Below are 21,918 nucleotides of genomic sequence, written 5' to 3' on the forward strand. Positions count from 1 at the left end.
TCGGCCCTCCAGAGCATCTTTCATGCCAGCCATTGCAAGATGCGCCGCCTCCAGCTCACCAGCGAACTGATTCCTCTCAGCCCTGAGAGTCTCATAGGTTGTTCCCATTTCACAAGTTTTCTGCCAGCAAACACCAAGGGACAATCACCAAATTCAACAATAACAGTTTAAGTTCTTCAGACCCCTGCCGACGCAAGCAGTCGACAGCGGTCTCGGGGACTACACCCAGTGGGTTCACTAAGAGTGACCCCACTGGCATGCAACTCAAGCAGGCCCGCCCTATTGAGATGCATGTTACCACCTACGCCTACGAGGCCAATACTACCCGACCTGAGTACAAGTTACTCTCGGGGACTCTTACAGTAAGTGCACTCCGAGTGCAACAACTGCTCGCAGTCGGTCATATTGTTTACAGACCTGACCAAAGCAAAGACAATATGTATAAAGACAACTGCCGGTGCAAGCACTCGACAGAAGTCTTGGGGACTACACCCACTGGGTTCACTCAGAGTGAACCCATTGCAAACAACAGATGCCATCCAAGAACACCCAGTGGGTTACAAGAGAAAAGTAAATACTTACTAGCCCACTTACTCGGATATCATCCCGCAGCTCCAAGCTCCGCTGGTACAAGGATGCGACGGAGTCGTAGGCCCTCTTGGCTTCTCCAGCCATCAGCTCCGCCTGCACCATGGCTCCCTTGGCCGCTCTCACCTGCTCCTCCGGGAGACGCTGGATGTTGAACTCGACACCCGACGAGCCTGGCATCGTCGGAAGTTCCCGAGGCATCCCAAGGTCCGCTCCAGTCGGCTCCTCAACCACCAGCGCCGGTTCAGTCGGTGGCGGCGCCTCAGTCGGCAGCACGTCGGCGGCGAGAGCAGCAACAGGTGGAGCAACCTCAAGAACAGGCTCCACAGCTGGTTTGGCTCTCCCCTGGTCGCCCTCGTCCATGCAAATTGCCCCTGATAGACCGAATGGCGCGAGATCTCAGAAAAAGAAAGAAGCAGGACCTATGATAGAATTCGAGACACGATAGTATAAAGCACTCGGAGTCACTACAACACACCTGGCTGGGACGAGACGACGTTGTCCGTGTCCATGGGGTCATCTTCCTGGCGCGCCAGAGAGGTGGCAGAAGTAGCGACTCTGTCGAGCGAAATCCATTCGACCATTAAACAGGAGTTCGCTCGGATATCAGAAGAAATTAAAAGATCGCTACACTTACGTGGAGGTGACGGGGACAGCAACCCTCATTCGCAGCACAGCCTTCCGAGGCTTAGGCCCACTCGGTTTGGCCGCCTTAGAAGACTGACCCGCAGGTTCAGCGGCGGCATCCCTAGCCCTCTTGGCGCCCCGAGCACTCGGGACCACCGGGACAGTGGGCGGAGCACTCGAAGACGCTGGAGGAATCGAGGGAATGGCAGGCTCGTGTCAGCGCTTGGTCCGATGCTCTAATTGCGGGGGCGGCGAGTCCTGCTCTTCGTCTTCCTCCTCCTCCTCGCTAGTCTCCTCCTCCGATTCCCCGCTGTCGGAGACATACTCAGCGCTCTCCACGCTGCCCTCCTGGCTGCCTTACTCCTCCTCCTCGGCCGCGTTCCCGTTCGAGACGGGGGAGAACCAGTTGGTCCACTTCTGCATAAATTTCAGTCGCCAACATCAGACATCACGCAGAGATTCAAACAAACGATAAGAATTAAGACGGTTCAGCGCACTCGACAAGTGTTACTCACCTGATTCGGAGGAGGATGATCCGCGCAGTAAGGCTTCACTCGTCGAGATCCTTTGGGATTCTCGCAGGGGCCTGTGATCTGGAGCACCCACGAGGTCACCTTCTCCTCGGTCACGCCCACAACGTTGGTCCGAGTGGAATCCTCGGGCCCCGTATAATGCCACATGGCGTGGTCGCGGGCCTGTAGAGGTTGGATACGCCGACCGAGGAAGACCTCCAGCAAGTCTATGCCAGTGACCCCCCTCCTGACGACGTCTACGAGCGCCTCAACCAGAGGCTGGATGTCGTTCTTCTCCGCCTTCGTGAGCGCGAGCTGCTTAGGTGGGGTGGGCCGATCTAAGCTAAAGGGAGGCAGCCATGTCGCCGCATTCGGACAGGCGATATCCTGGTAGTAGAACCACGTCGACTGCCAGTTCCTGACCGACTCACTTAACTGAAGAGCAGGATAACTACTCCGACTCTTTTTCTGGAAACCTAAGCCCCCGCAGAGCTGGAGAAGATGTGTCTTATCATCCGACTGGCTGAGTCGTTTGATGGTTTGGGATCTAGCAAAAAATTTGTGCTTGAACAGCCCCCAGTGAGGAGGGCAGCCAATGAAACACTCACACAGAACTATAAAAGCAGAGAGATGGGCAATGGCATTCGGGGGAAAGTGGTGAAGTTGTGCCCCAAAGTGATTCATGATGCCCTTGAAGAAAGGATGCGGGGGCAAGGAGAAACCTCGATGGACGTGGCTGAGCAGCAAGACGCGCTCCCCCTCCCGGGGTGCCGGCTCGACCTCGTTCTCCGTCGGCAGCCTCCAGGACTTGTGCACGATCATCCCGTGCTCCACCAGCTGCAGCAGATCCCCCTCCGTCACCGTGGAGGGGAGGAAGTCGCCCTGAATCCACCCCGCCGGCAGCGGCCGCTGCCGCCGCTGAGCAGGAGCCGCCGCCTTCCCCTTCTTCTTCCTCGCCTCCATCTTGCTGGTCTGACCCTTGGTCATGGCGGCAACTGCGAACCCTCGGGAGGAAGGAGGAGGAAGGAGTGTAGGAGCGCTGGAGGTGGCGATAAGGACGGAGCAGGCAAGAGCAAGAGATTCGGCGAGCGTAACAAAGAAGCCTCGCCGCCGAGATTTAAGTACGGTTCCGACTGGGTCGCTGGCAGGTGGCCCCGAAACCTTATCCCCCCGACCCACCGCGGCGATATTAGTGGAGAGGTTGAAGGCGCGAGAATCGAGGCGTCAGGTGCTACTCGAGCGCGATGGCGTCATCCCCGCTGAGCGCGCGGAAACTGAAATTTGAGGATCCCGGAAAATCCGCCGCTGTCAGTTGACCGGTCGCGTCAGAAGATGCCGCAGAAGCACTCGGCTCCCGACAGTTTGTTTCGCGAGTACTTCCACTCGGATCGTCGATCGGAAAAGACAAAATGGACCGAGGCAAGCAACACCCAAGCCAAGTCCGTTCCAGTCGGATCCAAACTTCAAGCATCGCTTCGTCGTTCCAACCCCAATCCATTCGGGGACTAATGATGGGGTTATAGTCCTAGGGTAGGGTCATAGGCCTACCCTGTAGGTCCTACCCAAGGACTACCCCTCACAAAGGACTAGGCCCTTAGTTAGCTCCGACTGAATTAAGGAGTCCCTGTCATCCAGTCGGTAACGTACCCTCGATCATCCAGTCGGAGACTAGCATTCGGAGCATATCAAGCTAACCGACTGGATACCACTCGGTACATCGTAACCCCCCTAGAGGGAAACGATCGTACGTTTCCAGGTGCATTTATTAGCATTTAGGGCATACGTTAGCTGTAACGTACACATTCAATCATCACTACTCCACCCCTGTACCGGAACCGTTGTGGAGGGCAGCGCACTCTATATAAGCCACCCTCTCCCGCTGGTAAAGGGGTTAGCAACTCATTGTATTCCATATTACCACTCGACAACAAGCTCCCTGAGCACTGAGACGTAGGGCTATTACCTCCACCACAGAGGGGCCTGAACTCATACAACTTCGCCGTAGCTAAGGCTCTGCCCATCCCTTTCGTACCCTACACATCTACTGTCAGGCTTATACCCACGACAATGAGCCTCCCAACAATGCCATGAAAACCATCAACCTGTTCAACCTAGCAAACCACTGATTGGCTATGTTACCGCTTGCTTAACCATGTTGTTAGCGTTGCTAGTTGCAGGTGAAGTTGCTTCCAGGTGTTAACATGGGTTCCTTGTCATATCACCATATTAAATGCTATTTAATTTAATGCACCTATATACTTGGTAAAAGGTGGAAGGCTCGGCCTTTCTAGCCTGGTGTTTTGTTCCACCTTTGCCCCCTTAGTTTCGGCTACCGGTGTTATGTTCCATAAACGAGCGCTCCTAACATGATCGGGGTTGTTATGGGGACCCCCTTGATAATTCGTTTTAGATTAAAGCTGGTCTGGCAAGGCCCAACATTGGTACTACATTTGCCCAACATAATAACTTGTTAATACTGAAAGCATAGGGCGTCATGAACCCGAGGAGTAATTTCACATAATACAGGGGGCCAGTGCTGTTGGTGCTGGTCCAAAACTAGAGCCGTTTGCGGGGCCAACCCGGGGCAACTCGGGAGATTTCTATCAGGCCACCGTACGTTGTGCTTATCCGTCGTGTCCTGAGAACGAGATACGCGGCTCCTATCGGGATCGTCGACACGTCGGGCGGCCTTGCTGGATTAGTTTTACCTTTGACGAGATATCTTGTGCATCGGGATCCCGGTGATGCTTTGGGTAATCTCAGAGTTGAGGTTTTCCACTAGGGAATCCGACGAGATCGCGAGCTTCGTGATTGAGGATTTCTATGCGGCTTGTGGTAATTTGTGATGGACTCGTTGGAGCACCCCTGCAGGGTTAAATCTTTCGGAAAGCCGTGCCCGCGGTTATGTGGCAACGTGAAAACTTTGTTTAACACTGGTTCTAGATAACTTGAATTTAACTTAATTAAAATATGCCAACTGTGTGTGTAACCGTGACTGTCTCTTTCGTGAGTTCCTTCTCCGATCGAGGACACGGTGGGGTTATGTCTGATGTAGGTAGGTGTTCAGGATCATTCATTTGTTCATCAGTAGTTCACGTCCGTTATGCGTAGATCTTCCCCCTCTTATTTCTTGTACTCATAAGTTAGCCACCAAATATATGCTTAGCCGCTGCTACAACCTCACCACTTAACCATGCCTCACCCATTAAGCTTTGCTAGTCTTGGTACCTTTGGAAATGAGATTGTTGAGTCCCTTGTGGCTCACAGATTACTACAACACCAGTTGCAGGTACAGGTAAAGGTTACTTGACGCGAGCGCGTTGGTTGCACATTTGGAGTTGCTTCTTTTTCTTCTTCTTCTTCATCGATCTAGGATGGGTTCCAGGCCGGCAGCCTGGGATAGCAAGGATGGACGTCGTTCTTCTTTTGTCGTTTGTTTTCGTCCGTAGTCGGACCCTGCTCTTCTTCATGATGATTATGTAATGTACTGATGTGACTCTGATGTAGCTTGTGGCGAGTGTAAGCCAATTCTATATATATATATATATATATATATATATATATATATTTCTTCTTCAGTACATGTACTTGTAACGATATCCATTCTTGCGACACGACGAGATGTGTTTCTATCCCTGACGAGGCCTTCGTGCCAAATTGAGGATAGGGTCGCATCTTGGGCGTGACAAAATATCAGCAAGCTACATTGCAACACTACTGCCCTACGGAACGAGTCATTAACAACTGATATAACTGCATCAATAACAAGCCAACATCACTACCAAAAAAGACATCTATGTGGCCTTCCTATCTCCAGTCACCTGACAAAAATAAACACCAGCGACCAAAAATGGAGGACTGGGTGCAAACTACCCCTCCCTTTCCTCCCCCACTGGACTTGAACACCTTTTCATGTAGAAGATCCCCAAACCCTGCCCGAGATCCAAAATCAACCCTTGAAGGGGCGACCATCGCCCCCCCTAAAACAGATCCCGACGAGCTCGGTCCCTCCGCCACACGAAACCCCCCGCGCGAGCCCAACCACCGCCAGATCGGGCGAGATGCACAATTTCTACCGCGCGCATTTCGAGTATGATTCGAGCGAAGCATGGAAAGAACCTACTATGTAGGTTGTTGTCGTCCATGGTCTGACCCGCCTCCTCGCGCCGTCCCCGCGTTGTCTTCGCCACCCCGAAAGATGGAAGGCGCGATGACCGTCGCATTAGTCGCCACATGCATGGGTTGATGGGAGTTTCGGGGGTTGGAAACTTGGGGTAGGAGGAATATACTGCAATGGCTCGGGAGGTGCGGCCGATAGACGCGGTTTGTTCGCGTCGCGCTACACCAAGAGCCGTCAAATCTCTCGCGATTGGACGGTGTGCGAGGAGGTTTACGTGTGCAATATTTCATCGATTGAAATAGACACTTTTATTTACATAAAGGACATGCCTCAGGCAGCCGATCATCGATCCGTCGATTAAAGGCAACCATTTTTCAAATTGTTAAAAGAAATAGAGTACGTTTGTGTTTGTGTTTGTGTTTGTGTTTGTGTTCCTATTTAAACCAACAATCTACTTCCTCTGTTCTTGAATAGAGTATAAGTCTTTCTAGAGGTTTCACTAATAGAATACATACGAATGTATATGGACATACTATAGAGTGTATATTCACTTATTTTACTCCGTATGTAGACTGAAATCTATTAAAACACTTATATTGACTCATTTTACATCGTATCCATCTCGGCCACGGTTCCCTCTCCACCGTCCAGAGCAGAGTCTTTCCTCGCCCCCGGGTGCTTTCTGAAACGAACTTCCTCTCCCGAGTACACCCCGGGTGCTCCAAGTCCAACCCGACCCAACGCGGCTCTAAAATCTCTCTCCACCGCCGCCTTTCCGTTGCCGTTGCCGTTGCCGTTGCCGTCCCACCTCATCGCGACGTCGAGTACTTGCTAGCAGTCTCCGCTACTCCGTCCTCACCCGCCGCCGCGGAGCCGGGGGGCGAGGGTCGAGGCCGATGTGGGGGCTGTCGGCGGGGACGCTGCTGAAGCCGGTGTGCAGGTGGCTGCTGAAGCGGCTCGGGGACCTCACCCTGGGCGACCTCGACCTCGACCAGTTGGACCTCCAGCTCACCCGCGGCACGCTCCAACTCTCCGACCTCGCGCTCAACGCCGACTTCATCAACGCCAAGGTGCGCGTGGGTTTAGTTAGGGCTTTGCCGCGCACGTGTTCGATTAGGCTCGCGTGGAAGTCCGTTTGATTGGCGGATGTATTCGGTTTTATGTGGTTCTGATTGCAATTGGGCACTGGTGCGATCCGTTAGGCTCGATTCTGTTCTTGTTGGAATGTGGGGCCAGGCCCTGGGGATTTGGGCGCCAGGGTGAAGAATTGGCTACAAGCCTACAACTGTACGATCTCACCATTGTTTGGTGACTTCCTAATAAACGTTGTAATAATTAGGCTGTATATAACTATGCATATACTCCGTCCGTCACGGTTTAGAAGGCGTGCATGGAAATTCTTTAGGACCTAGGTGGTTATTGATTGACCGTGAAATAAGTTAAAAAATAGCATTCACACTACGCATGCATATAGAAGTAGTACAACGGAGTACTAATTAGCTGCTAGGAGTAATGCAACGCGCCTTAAACCTTGTCTATTGTGAAAATGCACGTAAATTTAACTGTGCCTTCTAAACCATGACAGAGGTAGTATAATAATCGAACACGTTTGTAGTTATAATAAATGTTTGGTGACAATGATGCAGAGGCCGAAGGTAATGAAAGCTTCCATTGACATTTGTGACTTTGTAATAAACGTTATAATAATTAGGCTGTTTATAACTATATATGCATTGTTTGGTGACTTCATAATAAACATTATAATAATAAATGTTTGGTGACAATGATGCAAAGGCCAAAGGTAATGAAAGCTTCCATTTTCTAAAAAGAGTGTTAGTTTTGGGAGAAGCTGCAGTTCATTTAATCGAGTCGGACTAACTTGAAATATGTTGCATTGGCTCTAACCGAGCTGCACTCCTTGGTGTCTAGTTTTGTTCTTCGAACATGACTTGTTGTGGCACTTACCACTGGACTTACTCCTATCTTATACGCGTGTTCTTGCCCCAGTGACAACCTGTAGTTCACAAGCATAACACCACTGCCTATATGCTAGATTTGATCACTCGTAGTTGTTGAATTCTAAGTTATGCTGCCAACTTTATTTTAGACTGCTAATTTTCTGTTTACACTCTTCTCTTTACGTATTTTGTGGCTAACTTTATTTTCTATTTCAGCTATCAGGATCTCCTATCACAGTTAAGGAAGGATCTATAAAATCCCTGCTAGTTAAATTACCTTTACAGTTAAGGAGTTGGAAGATTGAGATTGTAGTGGAAGGGTTGGAGTTTGTACTTGCACCATCTGTTGCTAGTGAAGCCCCACCTGTAGATACTGGGTGCTCTGTTTCTGGTGGTGATAGTGATACAGAGGCGAGATCGGCTGAGACCAAGAGGAATGAACCTGATAGTAATCCCTGCTCTACTTCTGCATCTCGAGATGTGGACGATGGTGTGAAGAGAATAGCCAACGCCATCAAGCAGTTTCTTACAAGATTTAATATCAAGTTGAGAAATACGTATGTAGTATTCGATCCTCAAAGCCTTTTGGATAAAAGGGCCTTGGAATTTAATCGGTCGCTAGTTTTCCGAACTAAAGAGATACAGTGCGGAACCAATTTTTCAACAGAGGGTCCGGTCAAATTGAATAACTTGGTAACATTCCAAGAGGCGGTCATTGAGTTTTTGAAGATGGATGATGTTGATGCAAATCTTCAGAATGATTTGGATAGAGGAACAGCTGACATTTCATCAAATCATAGTACTACTGCGGTCTTGACAGGCCCAATTGGTGGATTCTCAGGAACATTGAACTTAAGCATCCCATGGAATAGTGGATGCTTGAACTTTCAGAAAATTGATGCAGACGTATCTGTTGATTCATTAGAATTGCAGTTACAGATGAGCAGTATCCAATGGTTCATGGATGTATATGATTCTCTTTGTAGGAACTCGGCAGATGAACATAATTGTGTACATAGTACTGCAGATATGTCTATGAACGCCTCCAGAGCTTCCTTATGTGCATCCACATCAAGCTCTTCGAAATCAGGTTCAGCCTCTGCGACAGCTAGCCGTGAAGGTTTGTCACAGAGAGCATTTTCTCGAAGCAGGCAACATAATTTTCAGGATGGTTACCTCAACAAGGCACAGGCACATGTGATTCAAGACTGGATTCCGGATCTTGTTGTCAACAGTGACCAAGGTGAATTTGATTCAGATTGTGATGAAAGGTTTGTTTCTTTGTTTGTGTTTCTTCAAAGGTTTTTGACAGTCGTTTTACCTATGTATCTGTCACCTTCTTATTTGCATCAGGACACATTATTAATCTCTTATAAACATTTCTGTAGTATATTTTGTGACATACTCCCTCCGTCCCAAAATTCTTGTCTTAGCTTTGTTTAAAAATGAATGTTTCCAAATACTAAAACTTGACTAGATACATTCATATCTAAATAAATCCAGGACAAGAATTTTGGGACGGAGGGAGTACCTGTTATGTCATTGCAGAACAGATAAAAAGATGCTGTTTCAGTGTCACATTGCTTTTATTTCTGTCATTCTTTTTAAACTCTGTAACTGAACTGCATGCTGGTTTCTGATAATAGAAATTAGAAGGGCTGCTCCCTTTGTTCTCAAACAAATTATAAAAAACTGTTTAATCAGATGGTTTTATGAATTATTGGTCCCTAGTTTCTCACTGTGTTGTGCATGCATTGGGGGTTTATGGTCAGTTTCTTCTTTCACTACTTTTCTTTGAGTGGCCATTGCCTTGTGTACTTGTTGCTCTTGCCCTCTTGCGATAGTTCTTCAACTGTCTCTGAAATATCTTGTCTTATGAACATCCCAACTTACCGACCAGCATCGGGCATGAGTTGTTAGAATGTTTATCTGCATCTTTAGTATGCAGCCTGGGATTTAATGGCCAAATACATCAATCTTCTTATTTGAATTTATTGTAAGTTTTCCATGTTTTTGTCTTTGTTTAAGTTCTTGTAAGAATTTATCTCTCGTTGAATTTGTTTGCTTTTACATTTCTTAAGGGAAGCAGGTCACCTGAGAAAAATAATAATATATTTACACTGACATAATTGTTTACTAACTTGTTGTTCTCCATCTTTGACAGCATCAGTCAGTTCTTTGAATGCTTTGATGAACTGAGGAGCTCTCATACTAATTTAGGAAATAGTGGCATATGGGACTGGACGTGTTCGGTATTCAATGCAATTACTTTTGCATCTGCATTAGCTTCTGGATCCGATCAAGTCCCTAAAGGTACCCGTTTGTACTTTGTTGTACATCTTTCAGTTTTCTGTTGGTTAGACATGTTATCCACTCTACCTGCATGAATCATGAAATACTTACATTGTTATCAATTTATGCTCTCTATTCTACTTAGTTATCAATTAGTGATACTCTTTCTTGCAGAATGAATTGTCTACCAGTATTAACTTTGCTCCTTCAGCTACCATTTCCTTTTACTCTTGATTTTATTGAATACCATCCTTATTTAGCTGAATTGTGTTTCGCACTTCCAAGAAAAAAAATTATGCCTTTGCTTTTTTGGTGAGAATAAGAAATATTATACTCCCTCCGCCCAAAATTCTTGTCTTACTTTTGTTTAGAAATGGATGTATCTAAATACTAAAACATGACTATATACATTTATATTTAGACAAATCTAAGACAAGAATTGTGGGACGGAGGGAGTACCTGCTAGCATCTTAATAGATATGAGGATGGGACATATTGCTGACCCCTCAGTAATATGATGGTGCTGTTTCGTAACAGTACTTTTTAAATTAACTGGGACATCTGGTTTGTTAATTTTGTCTCTGCCGTACTAACTGAAAACAAAATTTTGAGTAAGCACCAAATTGAACGAACTTTAATATTGGAATTTGCCGAAAATCCAACTACTCTCAGATCTCGAATTTATGCTGGCTTATGATCAACAGCAGACCTGTTAGACAACTCTGAGATCACCTCCTTCTGATATCCATACTTGTGATTCATGAATAAGAAACAGCTTCCTTCAATTCTCTTTCCACGGCGGCTAATGTTGCAATTTCTAGTATCAAACCAAGTGGCCGTAGTGCTTTACTTTTTGTCCATTTAACTTTTATATGTATCATAGCATTACTTATTTTGTTTTTTTTTCCTAACAGAAACACTGATTGAGAAAACCTTACGGGCTTCCATTACTCAGATAGGCATTATTCTTTTGTTCAGTGATGAAATGGTTACTGGTAGTTCCAGTATTCCTCTGAATCTCGTCAAAGATATGAGAAGTTCGGAAATGTTTTCAAGCTGCCTTTCTCCTGCTCATTTTGAGCAATCAATGATATCTCCTGCTTCCACTTCCAGTTTAAGTATGCATCATCTTGAATACAAGTGTCAAAACATTCATCTTGACCTTGAGGTATGGTCTGCCACCAACAGCATTGTTCTAAGTTAATACATCATTTGAAGTGTCATGAAGCTTGATGCTAAATATTTTTCTTCATATCTGCAGACTTATCCGAAAAACTTGAGGTTGAAAGCATCGATTGGCCACATGAGGCTCGATGAATACTACAGTACTGAAAAGCATGATTCAGATCACACACCCGGTAGTGCTCCTTTCTTAAATAGTGATTATTGCCATGAAGTTCAAGCTGCTCTCCCTCCATTCCCGTTTGCTGCTCAAGATTACTGGGTGGAGTCATCTGGATACTCTTCGAACAATTCAAGTAAACTAGCTAAGGTTGAATTGCTTAAAACATTTGGTGATTCCACATTCCATTATGATGTTATTAGTAGCACAGATCGAGGGGGTAACTCAGTAAGCTCAACTTCACTGTCAATCTGTTTGGCTCCATTAGTTTGGTGGGTGCATTTCCATACAGTACACATGCTACTGAATTTTATCAGTAAAATTGAGTCTGATGTGGTGCACGGAGAGCATAAACTCCATATGCGTGGTGATACAGAAAGGAGTAAGTTGACTACCAAAACTAATATTTCGCCGAGTGGGAGTCTAAAGGTTCAGATGGCTCTCTCACCTTCAAGAATCACCATTTGCTTTCCTACTGAGTCCCCATGGGATTTAAGCCGCCCATCCATCCTGGATACATTCCTTGTCATTGACCGCACATCATCTCTGGACTCAAGGGAAGCTTCATCTCCATTCCGAAAGGAAAGGCCTAATGATGCTCATTCCAGCATACCATCTACCTCACTCCATTTGGCTGCTGGGAACTTCGACATCTATTTGCTTAGACCGATGAGCTATGAATTGGGTGACAGAAGCCGTTCTTTGAGTAGGCAAACTTTTTTTGCTCTGAAGATTATCTCAGTCACTAGTTACAGCTGTGGCGACTCTAGTATTATGATGATCTGGAGAAAATACCCTGTAACTGGCCCTGAGATGGTTAGTAAAGCTTGGAGTTTGCCAAACCTGCACAACCAAAAGATTACTCAGAGAGAAAGGGGCAATTGTGCTGGTGTTTCCTCTTATACAACCTCACAGGATCTCGAAGAGTCGAGTTATAGTATACGCCAGGAGCTCCTTCAGAGCACTGAGTGCTTTCTGCATATTAAACTTTCTTCAGTTTCAGTTCATCTCAATAAGAAGGATTGTGGATTACTGAATCAGCTACTAGATCACATTCCCAGCGGGCTGTCTGATGGTGCAACGAGCAGCTCTGAAAGTGGAAGCGACAAATCTATGCACATCAATGATGTTGCCATGCAATCAGCTATCACTTTTGAATGCAGCTTTTTGGATATTTGTACTGAATTAAATGAAACTGTGGTAGTTGGTCCTTTGCTGCAGACAGAACTAGAAGGTTCCTGGAATTGTTTTAAGCTGTCCATTTCAAAATTTTCTCTGTGCTCATTTTCTAATGTAGGCGGAACCAATAAGGCCAGTTTTCTTTGGGTGAATCATGGTGAAAGTGAGCTTTGGGGTTCTATTACTGGTACAAATGATAAAGCCTATGCCGAAAGCAAAGTTTTTCTCCTAGTTGCCTGCAAGGACTCTGCTAACATGCGAGGTGATGGTGAAGGAAACAATGCACTATCTTTTGGAACTTCTGGCTGTTCTGTGACCCACATCAGGAACCCAAATCTACAAGAGAACTATACTTCTGTCAGTTTTCGTTCTGGGACAATTGTGGCACCTGGTGGACGCATGGATTGGATCAGTGCAATGTGCCTGCTGTTTAGTGCAGGTTCATGCGGAACTGAACAGTCCAATAACAGCAGAACAGAGGATAATTTATGTCCTAGTGACCGGTCATCTTTTTTTCTTGAGTTGGTTGATGTTGCTGCGAGCTATGAATCTCATGTAAAAAATTCCACCTTCAGCGCTGAAGCTCATGATCGCAAGTTGTTTTCATGCATTTTAGCTGCATCATCATTTAAACTTCACAGTATATCTGCATCAGACTCTACAGCTACAGATTTTGATATCCAGCTGCGAGATCTCGGTCTTCTCATCTGTGAATCACTTGGTTCCAAAAATGCCACTTGCGGTTATGGTGTTGATTATCTTCGTAAAATGGGTTACACTAAGATTGCCCGTGACACGTTCATTGAAGCTACTCTAAGAATTGACACTTCCTTTTGGAAGCTTGAAATATCAGATTCACAATTTGATATTGGTACATGTCGTGATACAACACATGGTCTTATTTGTTTGTGTTCCCAACTCCAGAAGCTATATGCTCCAGACATGCGTGATGCTTTAGTTCATCTACAATCTAGGTGGAATAGTGTCCAGCAAGCAAACAACCATAATATGACCAGTGATGCATCAGACAAATCAGAGAGCAGCATTGACAACTTGGCATATTCTGGAGAATGCTTATCAGATGGACTACTTGATGATATAATTGAGAATGCTTTTTACACAGACCAGGACTACAAAGCCTACAATGTTTCTAGCAGAAATTGTCACAACTCACCGTGTAGCAATGGAACGGATGTTGACTCTAAGTCGCCCACCCCTGGGGCAACTGACGTCGGTGTTTCACACATTTTGTTTGGATCATCATTAGCTACTCCAAAAGTCAATACAACTGAAATACCATTGAAACAGGACTCCTGTCATGAGCAAATTATTGACTCTTACTATATGCCTGACCTACACACATCATCGTCAACTCTATGTAATGTAGGACATCAATGTATATCTGGTGATGATGCTTATAAAACCATGGAATTTGAAGATGGTGGATGGTATAACAGTATTCCCTTGACAATAGTTGAGAGTCATGTTCTGGAAACGAACAACCCACAAGGAGGGCATGTGGCCCGACAAGAAGGGAAGCCTACTGTTTGCGGCTTGAATTATGAGGAATCTTGTTATTTGAAAGGAAAGGTTATAATTCATGATGTAAATGTCAATTGGCGAATGTATGCTGGAGATGATTGGTCATTAGCTCAGAAAGATGTAAATAGCTTCTCATGCTCAAGTGGAAGGGATATGAGTTCTTCCTTAGAATTTCTTATCTCGGGGCTTGGTGTACAGTTTGATATGTATCCAGATGGGGGTGTTTATGTTTCTAAGTTATCTATCTCCGCACGGGACATAAATCTTTGTGACCAAAGGGTGGATGCTCCATGGAAAATGGTGCGTCTTTTTGTGGCTAAAATTACGTAAAGCATCTGCTATTATCACTGGGCTAATGGTTTTAACTCTTCTGGTCCTTCTAAAAGGTTCTTGGCTGCTACGACCCAGATCACCCAAGAGAATCTTGTTCTAGTGCATTCACGTTAGAACTGGAGTCTGTAAAGCCCGAGCCACAGACTCCTTTGGAAGATTACAGGTAAATCTCGTTTGCCATGTTATAATGACCAAAAATACCTATGGACCAACATGTCAGCTCTCCCTCTATCTCACTACAATAAAGTGTGGGTCCCACTTGATCCCAACATCATTCTTATTTTCCTCTAAAATTAATCGCTTGCTTACTCCTGACATGTGAGGCCCACACTTATCATTGTGAAATAGAGAGAAGTGACACGTGGGTCTAGGGGTTATTTTGTCATTTAACATCGCCAACGGGTTTGACCTGACAATAACGATGTCTAATGACATTTTTGAGCAAACATCTAATGGAACAATGACATTTTTGAGCAAGCATCTCATGGAACGATGGCATTTTTGAGCAGTTGTAACTTCTAATGGCAAAACTGAGTAGTGAGACACAACTAGTGGCATAAATGATAAAAACCTGTAGTAAATGACTAAATGGATCTAATTTGGTGTCTTTTTTTTTGTACAATACAGTATTGAGGTTGCTTCATACGTGTAGTTATGGACATTTATGAACTAATATTTCGTATGTAATGTGGACATCTCAATTACACCATAATGTCCAAAAGTTAGCACGATGGCAGGCTTTAGGTTGCTTTAACAATATTGAGTTTTAGACGCAAAACAAATTCGTGATGGCAAACCTGAATTCGAAATTCATGCCTTTGTTGGTGACAAGACTGTTGCTGTTGGCCTTTGTTGTTAACACTAATTTCGTGTATGTGCCGTATTTAAATGCTGATCTATAATTCCCAAGTATCATTGAATTAAGTGCTGTCTGTTACCCATCGCTTCCTTCCGACACCTTATATGCGCACCCAGTATGATGACTGACCGTCTTCTCTTGCACCTAACCTTTTCAGATTGTGCCTTGAGATTTTGCCTCTTCAATTACATCTTGATCAAGGGCAGCTTAAGTTCCTCATGTGTTTTTTCCAGAATGACTCTTGTAACAACAGCTCTCATTTTCCTTGCGAAAATGATATTGTTCATATAGAGAGCACAACCTATGGAAACAATACAGTTCTGGATGAGGCATTACTTCCGTTCTTTCAGGTACTTTGGAGTCTAAAAAAGGATCCTCTTGATTTTTGTTTGTTATTCACCAGACTTGGTATGGTTTACGTGAGAACTTTTTGCACTAATGAAACATGACTAAAAATTCTGCACGTGTAATCTCGCAAAATAATAAAAAAAATCTGCACATGTAGCAGAACATAACTTTTTACTGGTAGGCAGCAGGGTTCTTTATGTTTAATACAATGAAATGCAAAGGCTTTTTGCGTTTTCTCGAAAAAATGTTTAGTAGGAATCATCTCGATCTGATTTGCCCCCCCTCTGATGCCAGAAATTTGATGTCAAGCCTATTGTTCTGCACATCAATTATATCCCTCGTCAGTTCGATCCTGTTGCACTAGGCAAGGGAAATTATGCAGAACTTCTCAACATCCTTCCGTTGAAGGTAAACTGTTGTTGAAAAAAATACTCTAGAAGCAATCAGTCTGTTGATATGCAATCCTAATGAAGTTTCTTCTGCAGGGAATCGATTTGAAGCTTAAACATGTTTCTGCAATGGGGGTGTATGGGTGGAATAGTATTTGTGAAACAGTTGGTGCAGAGTGGTTGGAGGACATATCTAAAAATCAGGTCATGATCTCCCCATGCTCATCTGTACATTTAGATATGCTTGCTGTTGCATGTGCAAACAATACAAAGTTAACATGGGAAAATATTATGAGAGAAATAGAGTTTGAAATATGTGCTGCTCCATTTGTAGGTATACTATACACAGTTGCATAAAATAAGGAGAAAATATATCTTAATAAATAACTTTTTTTTCTCGATCACTTGTCTGAACACATCATTTGTAAAAGAACTGACAATGTGTTATGTTTGTGTAGGTCCATAAATTGTTAAAAGGGCTTCCTCCTTTAAAATCAGTCAGTGCCGTTGTTTCAGGCACTAAGAAATTGATATCTTTACCCATCGAAAGTTACAAGAAAGACCGGAAGTTGGTCAAGGGAATGCAAAGAGGTAAGCTACATATATGCCGTACTATTGTACGGAGATACATTGCTTAAAATATATGTTGAAGTTCGTATGTGGTGTGTTTTAATATTTGATGCCATGTATTAATGGTGATTCTGGCATTCTTTCTGGCAGGTGCTGTCGCCTTTATCAGAAGTGTTTCCATTGAAGCTGTAGGGCTTGGTGTCCATTTGGCAGCGGGAGCTCATGATATGCTGCTGAAGGCAGAACATGCCCTTACAGCTCTACCACCACCTTTAGCCGCGTGTGAAGCTAAAAGAAACAAAGATAACGTAAGGGCAAACCAACCCGAAAATGCGACACAAGGAATAAAGCAGGTATTCAATTCCTTTGAATTGCATGATAAAAATATCTCCTGTTCTGGAATAACATGTAAATTGACTCTTCATGAAGTTGGATTCAGGGCTCTGCTAATTTTCTGTGATTTGGAGTTTAATTTTGCATCACTACGAAAGTTTCTAGATGAGTTAAAAATAGACCTTGAAATTGCTTCACCTGGGTCTCTGAACTGTACTAGCCTGAATCCTAAAGTACACAGGTAGTGCGAGTGTTTTAATATTAACCTGGAACTTTGTTCAGGCTTATGAAAGCTTTACTGATGGACTTGGAAGGACTGCCTCTGCTTTGATTGGGAACCCTATTAACGTGTATAATCGCGGGGCTGGTGCCAGATCAGCACTGACTACTGCAATTTGTGGAGCTCCAGCTGCTGTAGTAGCTCCAGTATCAGCAACTGCCCGTGCTGTACATTATGCACTTCTTGGTATAAGGAACAGGTAAGTTTTCACTCATTCTCAAATATAGGCGAAAGCTGTCTGCATATATAGGGTTAGTGACATGTCATCACATCAGACTATTTTGTTTGGTCTCTGATCAACTCACTCTTGATTCCTTTGCTATTATCACTAGAAGTTATAGGCCAGTTACCCAGTTCTAATCACATGCCCATCATTACCCAGTTAAGATTTGGAACAACACATAAGGATCTGTATTTTGTGTCTCATTTGGCACTTCAATATTTCTATTTTTTTGTAAATAATATATACACCAATTTATTGTCAAAATAATCCCTACAGTATATCAAGAACTGTTACTCTAGAAGCCAACTTGCATTTATTTTTCGAGAAAACGCAAAAGACTTTTGCGTTTCATTTCCTTGAAAAGATAGGGGTTTGAATTACAATCCTCCTAGGAGGTGGTTACAGGGCTAGAAAAGAAAATCAGTGGACGTCCCAGGTATGTGGGATCGCAGCTTTGAGGCCTTGTGCGCCGGCTCTGGCCCAAAGCGCTGCTTCCTCCTTGATCTTCGCTATCAGGCTAATGGTCGAGGGGCGAGCTCTGTCAAACACGCAGTCATTCTTGTGCTTCCATGTCATCCAAGGCACGAGCAGGGTCATGGATGCGAGGCCTTTGCGCATCAGCTTCGGCGTAGTCTGCCTCGCGGTGGTCCACCAAGCATTGAGTGATTCCTCGCCATCAGGTGGGCGACAGGGCATCCTCAGCCATGCCAGGGCCTCGTGCCAAACCTGCCGGGAGAATGGGCAGGTGAGGAGGAGGTGGTGCATGGTTTCTGGTTCCTGGTCGCATAGGGGGCACCGTGGGGGATGTTGTAACCCTCTTCTGGCACTCTTCTGGCAAGCCGGTCAGCCGTCCAGCAGCGATCGAGCTGGGCGAGCCAGTGGAAGAATCGGACGCGCGGCGGCGCCCAACATTTCCAGGTGAGCTTCCAGGCATCGCATGAGATGGAGCCGTGGAAGGTAGCCTGGTAGGCCGATTGCGCGGTATAAGTGCCGCTTGCAGTCCACTTCCATAGCAGGTGATCAGGCTCATTGGAGAGCGTCGTGTGTTGGATCGTGTGCCAGAGCTGTAGGTATTGGCCAACCTCTTGGATCCCGAGCACGCCATAGATATCCCGTGCCCACTTGTGAGCTTGCAGCCCGTCGGCCACGGTCCGTATCTTGCGCCGGTGCTTGGGGATGCATGCATGTAGCAGGGGCGCGATTTCGCGGATGGCACGTCCCTCAATCCATCTGTCTTCCCAGAAAAGGGCCCGCTGGCCGTTGCCGAGCTGCATGGTGGTGGAGGCGAAGAAGAAGTTGCGTTCTTCCGCCGAGAATTGCAGGTCGAGGCCACTCCATGCTTTGGTGTTATCAGTGCGGTTGAACCACAGCCAGCGCATGCGCAGCGCAAGGCCGGAGCGCTCCAGGTCACGGATGCCGAGGCTACCCAATGAGATTGGGCGCGCGACACGTTGCCAATTGACATGGCAGTTGCCGCCATTGGCATCAGCGCGCCCTGCCCATAGGAACCCCCGCTGGATCTTCACCAGTCTTCTGTTCATTAGTCCAGTCCAGAAAGTAACAAAGATGACAGTTCAGAGACCAATGAACAAAACAAGACAATACCAGTGTGACATCACTTATCTTCTGATTTCACCTTTTGCAATATTAATTATTCTCTGGACAAATCATGTTGGAGTAAGAACAGTTTGATGATAATAATAACTAGGAGATTACAAGATACTCGGATCTTGAGAAATGCTTATTTATCCAAGGAACTTCTAGCTTTATGGCTGCGCAGGGTCTAGCAAAGTAATTGTCTTGCTGGATTCAGTAATTAATAGAAGGGTAGCTGGGTATTGTGAGATGGTGCATTAGTGAAGCCGAGGTCAATGACTTGTGAAGGATCGATATATTTCAACCATGCTGTCACTACATTTAAATTGTGAATGACATACCGATATTGTCCTTTTGTTCACTGAATTTGTTTCCATGTTAACAGCCTTGATCCTAGACGCAAGAAAGAATCTATGTACAAGTACCTGGGGCCTTCTCAACCGTAGACTTCATCGACATTCCGTGTGGCTCTCCCTGGAAGAAGTGGTCAAACAGCACCCCTGTACAATCTCACCAAACAACGAGCAAACTTGTATAGTACAAGTGAATTCTGCACAGCTAGGAATCATACCCTTTAGAACCAGCATCAATTTCCTTGTTCTTGATGGAGATTATAGAGGTGTACATTTTGTAGGAAAGATTACATCATATACGGCATAAGCGCCTTGTATAGTCTGTAAAATCAGCACACGCCGCAGTTGTAATTCATGGCGCCTTTTGCATCCCTGGTGCAAGTTTTGTAAACTCCTCGCTTCGACAATTACCTGAGAGAGGAGATAAAATGTTCCGCCTCCATTTCTTTTGTACATAGTTTAGCTCTTTCTTAGTTGTGCGGATGTAAATATATCTTTTCTGTTTTTGAAAAGTATCTCTTCTGTTTCTGGTTGGGCTATGGTTTTCAGCTTTCTAAAGCGCTGATGATAAGTTGACTTGCCTTTTAATTGTAAAAATGTTAGCAGGTTTTGTGCTATAAGCACTTATGTGTCCAAACTCCTGTGCTGTTTTGGTTTTTGAAACCGGTGAATAGAGATGCAGAAGATAAAATAATCGTTCTTGCTTTAATAATAGCTAGCAAAAAGGCCAAGATTGATGCTACTTTAATAATAACTAGCAAAAGGGCCCGTGCAATATGAAAATTTGTGCATCAATGCGGGGTAATACATGTGCATTCTAATATTCTCACAACGAATCGATGTTGGACTTGATTGTTGATATGTGTGTTTTAAATGCGTCCTCCATGCGTGTATGAGAGCGAAAAAAAGTCAGTCTCACAATGGGTGAAAACTGAAGGGGCCTATGAAGTATGAATAATTCGGAGGAACACCCCTTTTTCACTTTTACATGTGACAGGTGGGTAATTTGCTTCAAGTTGGTTTTGATGACTGTCGAAGATGCCATCGGAGTTTGTCCCATGATGAAAAAGTGTTACGCGTCAAAGTTGCTCATCTAGGCGAAGAGGTTGTAGTGATCTCTTCAATGCATGCATTATACCTGGCCATGGGCAGCTCGGCCCGGACGGCCTGACCCGACCCGGTCCGAAAATCCCAGGCTGGCCCGGGCCTAATCGTGTCGTCGGGCTAGGCTCAGGCGTAGAAATCGAGCCTGACGGTCGGGCCGGGCCGGGCTCGGGCTTGTGCAAAACAGAAATCTAGTCGTAGTCGGGTCGGGACAGTTGGGCTGTGTCAGGCTTTCTTGGGCTCGGGTCGGGTTTGGGCCTGATTTACTAGGCCCGATGGTCGGGCCGGGCCAGGCCCGGGCATGGGCTTTTTTGGCCCGGCCCGACATATGCCCAGGTATAGTGGGCATCAAGGTCGGAGATGAACGGTTGATACTCCATGTCAAGGTGAGTGAGAGGTTTCTTTAGGGCGGCGAACTCATCGCGAGCTGCTCGCATGTGCGCAAATACGCCGCCATAGGCACCATAGACTATGTTCCTTCCTACGCGTTAGCACGAGTGATGCGGATGCTGATGCGAGAACGATACTACGACGAGAGCATGCTCACTAGAGCAGTCCAGAACTCATGCACCTTGGCGATCGAGATCATGAGAGAACTCCTTTGAAAACATTATTCAGCAAATATATAACCAAGGACTTGTTGATCCTTCCTGGCCCAGATCGGGTGAAGAGGATTTGGTGTGGACTCTTCCTTCCCGTCCTTGTCTTTGTCTTTGGTGACAAGGTACTTGGTGGGCTACAATGTGGTTTCATTAGAGTCTTTGTCTTTGGTGACAAGGTACTTGGTGGGCTAGAATGTGGTTTCATTAGCATAGCGAAGAACCCGGTCCCCTTAGCTAGAGTGTCATCTACGCGTGCTAGAAAATGTAATTGGTGTCGGAGTGCTTCTCCATGACTTTTCCATTAAGGCCCGATAGGGAGGCGCGAGAGGAAGAGTACATTGTTGAAGCTCAAAATGGAATAAGCTAGTTGAGATGGAAAACGAAGCTTTATATACTCCCTCCGTCCGAAATTGTTTGCCGCATAAATAAATAAAAATAAAAATATCTAAAATTAAAATACATTTAAATACATCCATTGCTATTGTTGATAGGGAAAAGAGGATTGGTGGAATAGTTGTTGTATTGCTTGAGTTTCATGGACATATATACAGGAGTACAATGATCAACTTGGAGTACAAGGCAAGGTAGGACAAATCCTAGTCTATCTCATATTTTCTAATAATCAATATACTCAACATCCCCCCGCAGTCACAACGGTAGCGACGCAGATGGTGAGACTGGAGAAGAATCCAAAGGTAAGCCAAGGGTCATCCCCCCACAGTCGTAACGGTTGATGCATCGCGGAAGTCACAGTGGAAGCCGACGAGG

General features: G+C 45.3%; 1 protein-coding gene across 1 annotated transcript; it reads left to right on the plus strand.

Annotated features, from left to right (window-relative positions):
* The first annotated feature begins 6,472 nt into the window (after nt 1-6,472).
* LOC123402294 (autophagy-related protein 2-like) lies at nt 6,473-19,972 on the plus strand. The gene is made up of 13 exons (XM_045096194.1): nt 6,473-6,917; nt 8,022-9,076; nt 9,970-10,118; nt 11,012-11,265; nt 11,359-14,460; nt 14,547-14,656; nt 15,510-15,702; nt 15,995-16,108; nt 16,186-16,293; nt 16,548-16,680; nt 16,810-17,012; nt 17,275-17,471; nt 19,477-19,972. The coding sequence occupies exons 1-13, from the start codon at nt 6,744-6,746 to the stop codon at nt 19,535-19,537; spliced, it is 5,853 nt and encodes a 1,950-aa protein (XP_044952129.1). The 5' UTR covers nt 6,473-6,743; the 3' UTR covers nt 19,538-19,972.
* The last annotated feature ends 1,946 nt before the right edge of the window (nt 19,973-21,918 follow it).

Source organism: Hordeum vulgare, chromosome 6H, assembly GCF_904849725.1.
Source record: "Hordeum vulgare subsp. vulgare chromosome 6H, MorexV3_pseudomolecules_assembly, whole genome shotgun sequence".
In the NCBI taxonomy this organism is placed as follows: domain Eukaryota; kingdom Viridiplantae; phylum Streptophyta; class Magnoliopsida; order Poales; family Poaceae; genus Hordeum; species Hordeum vulgare.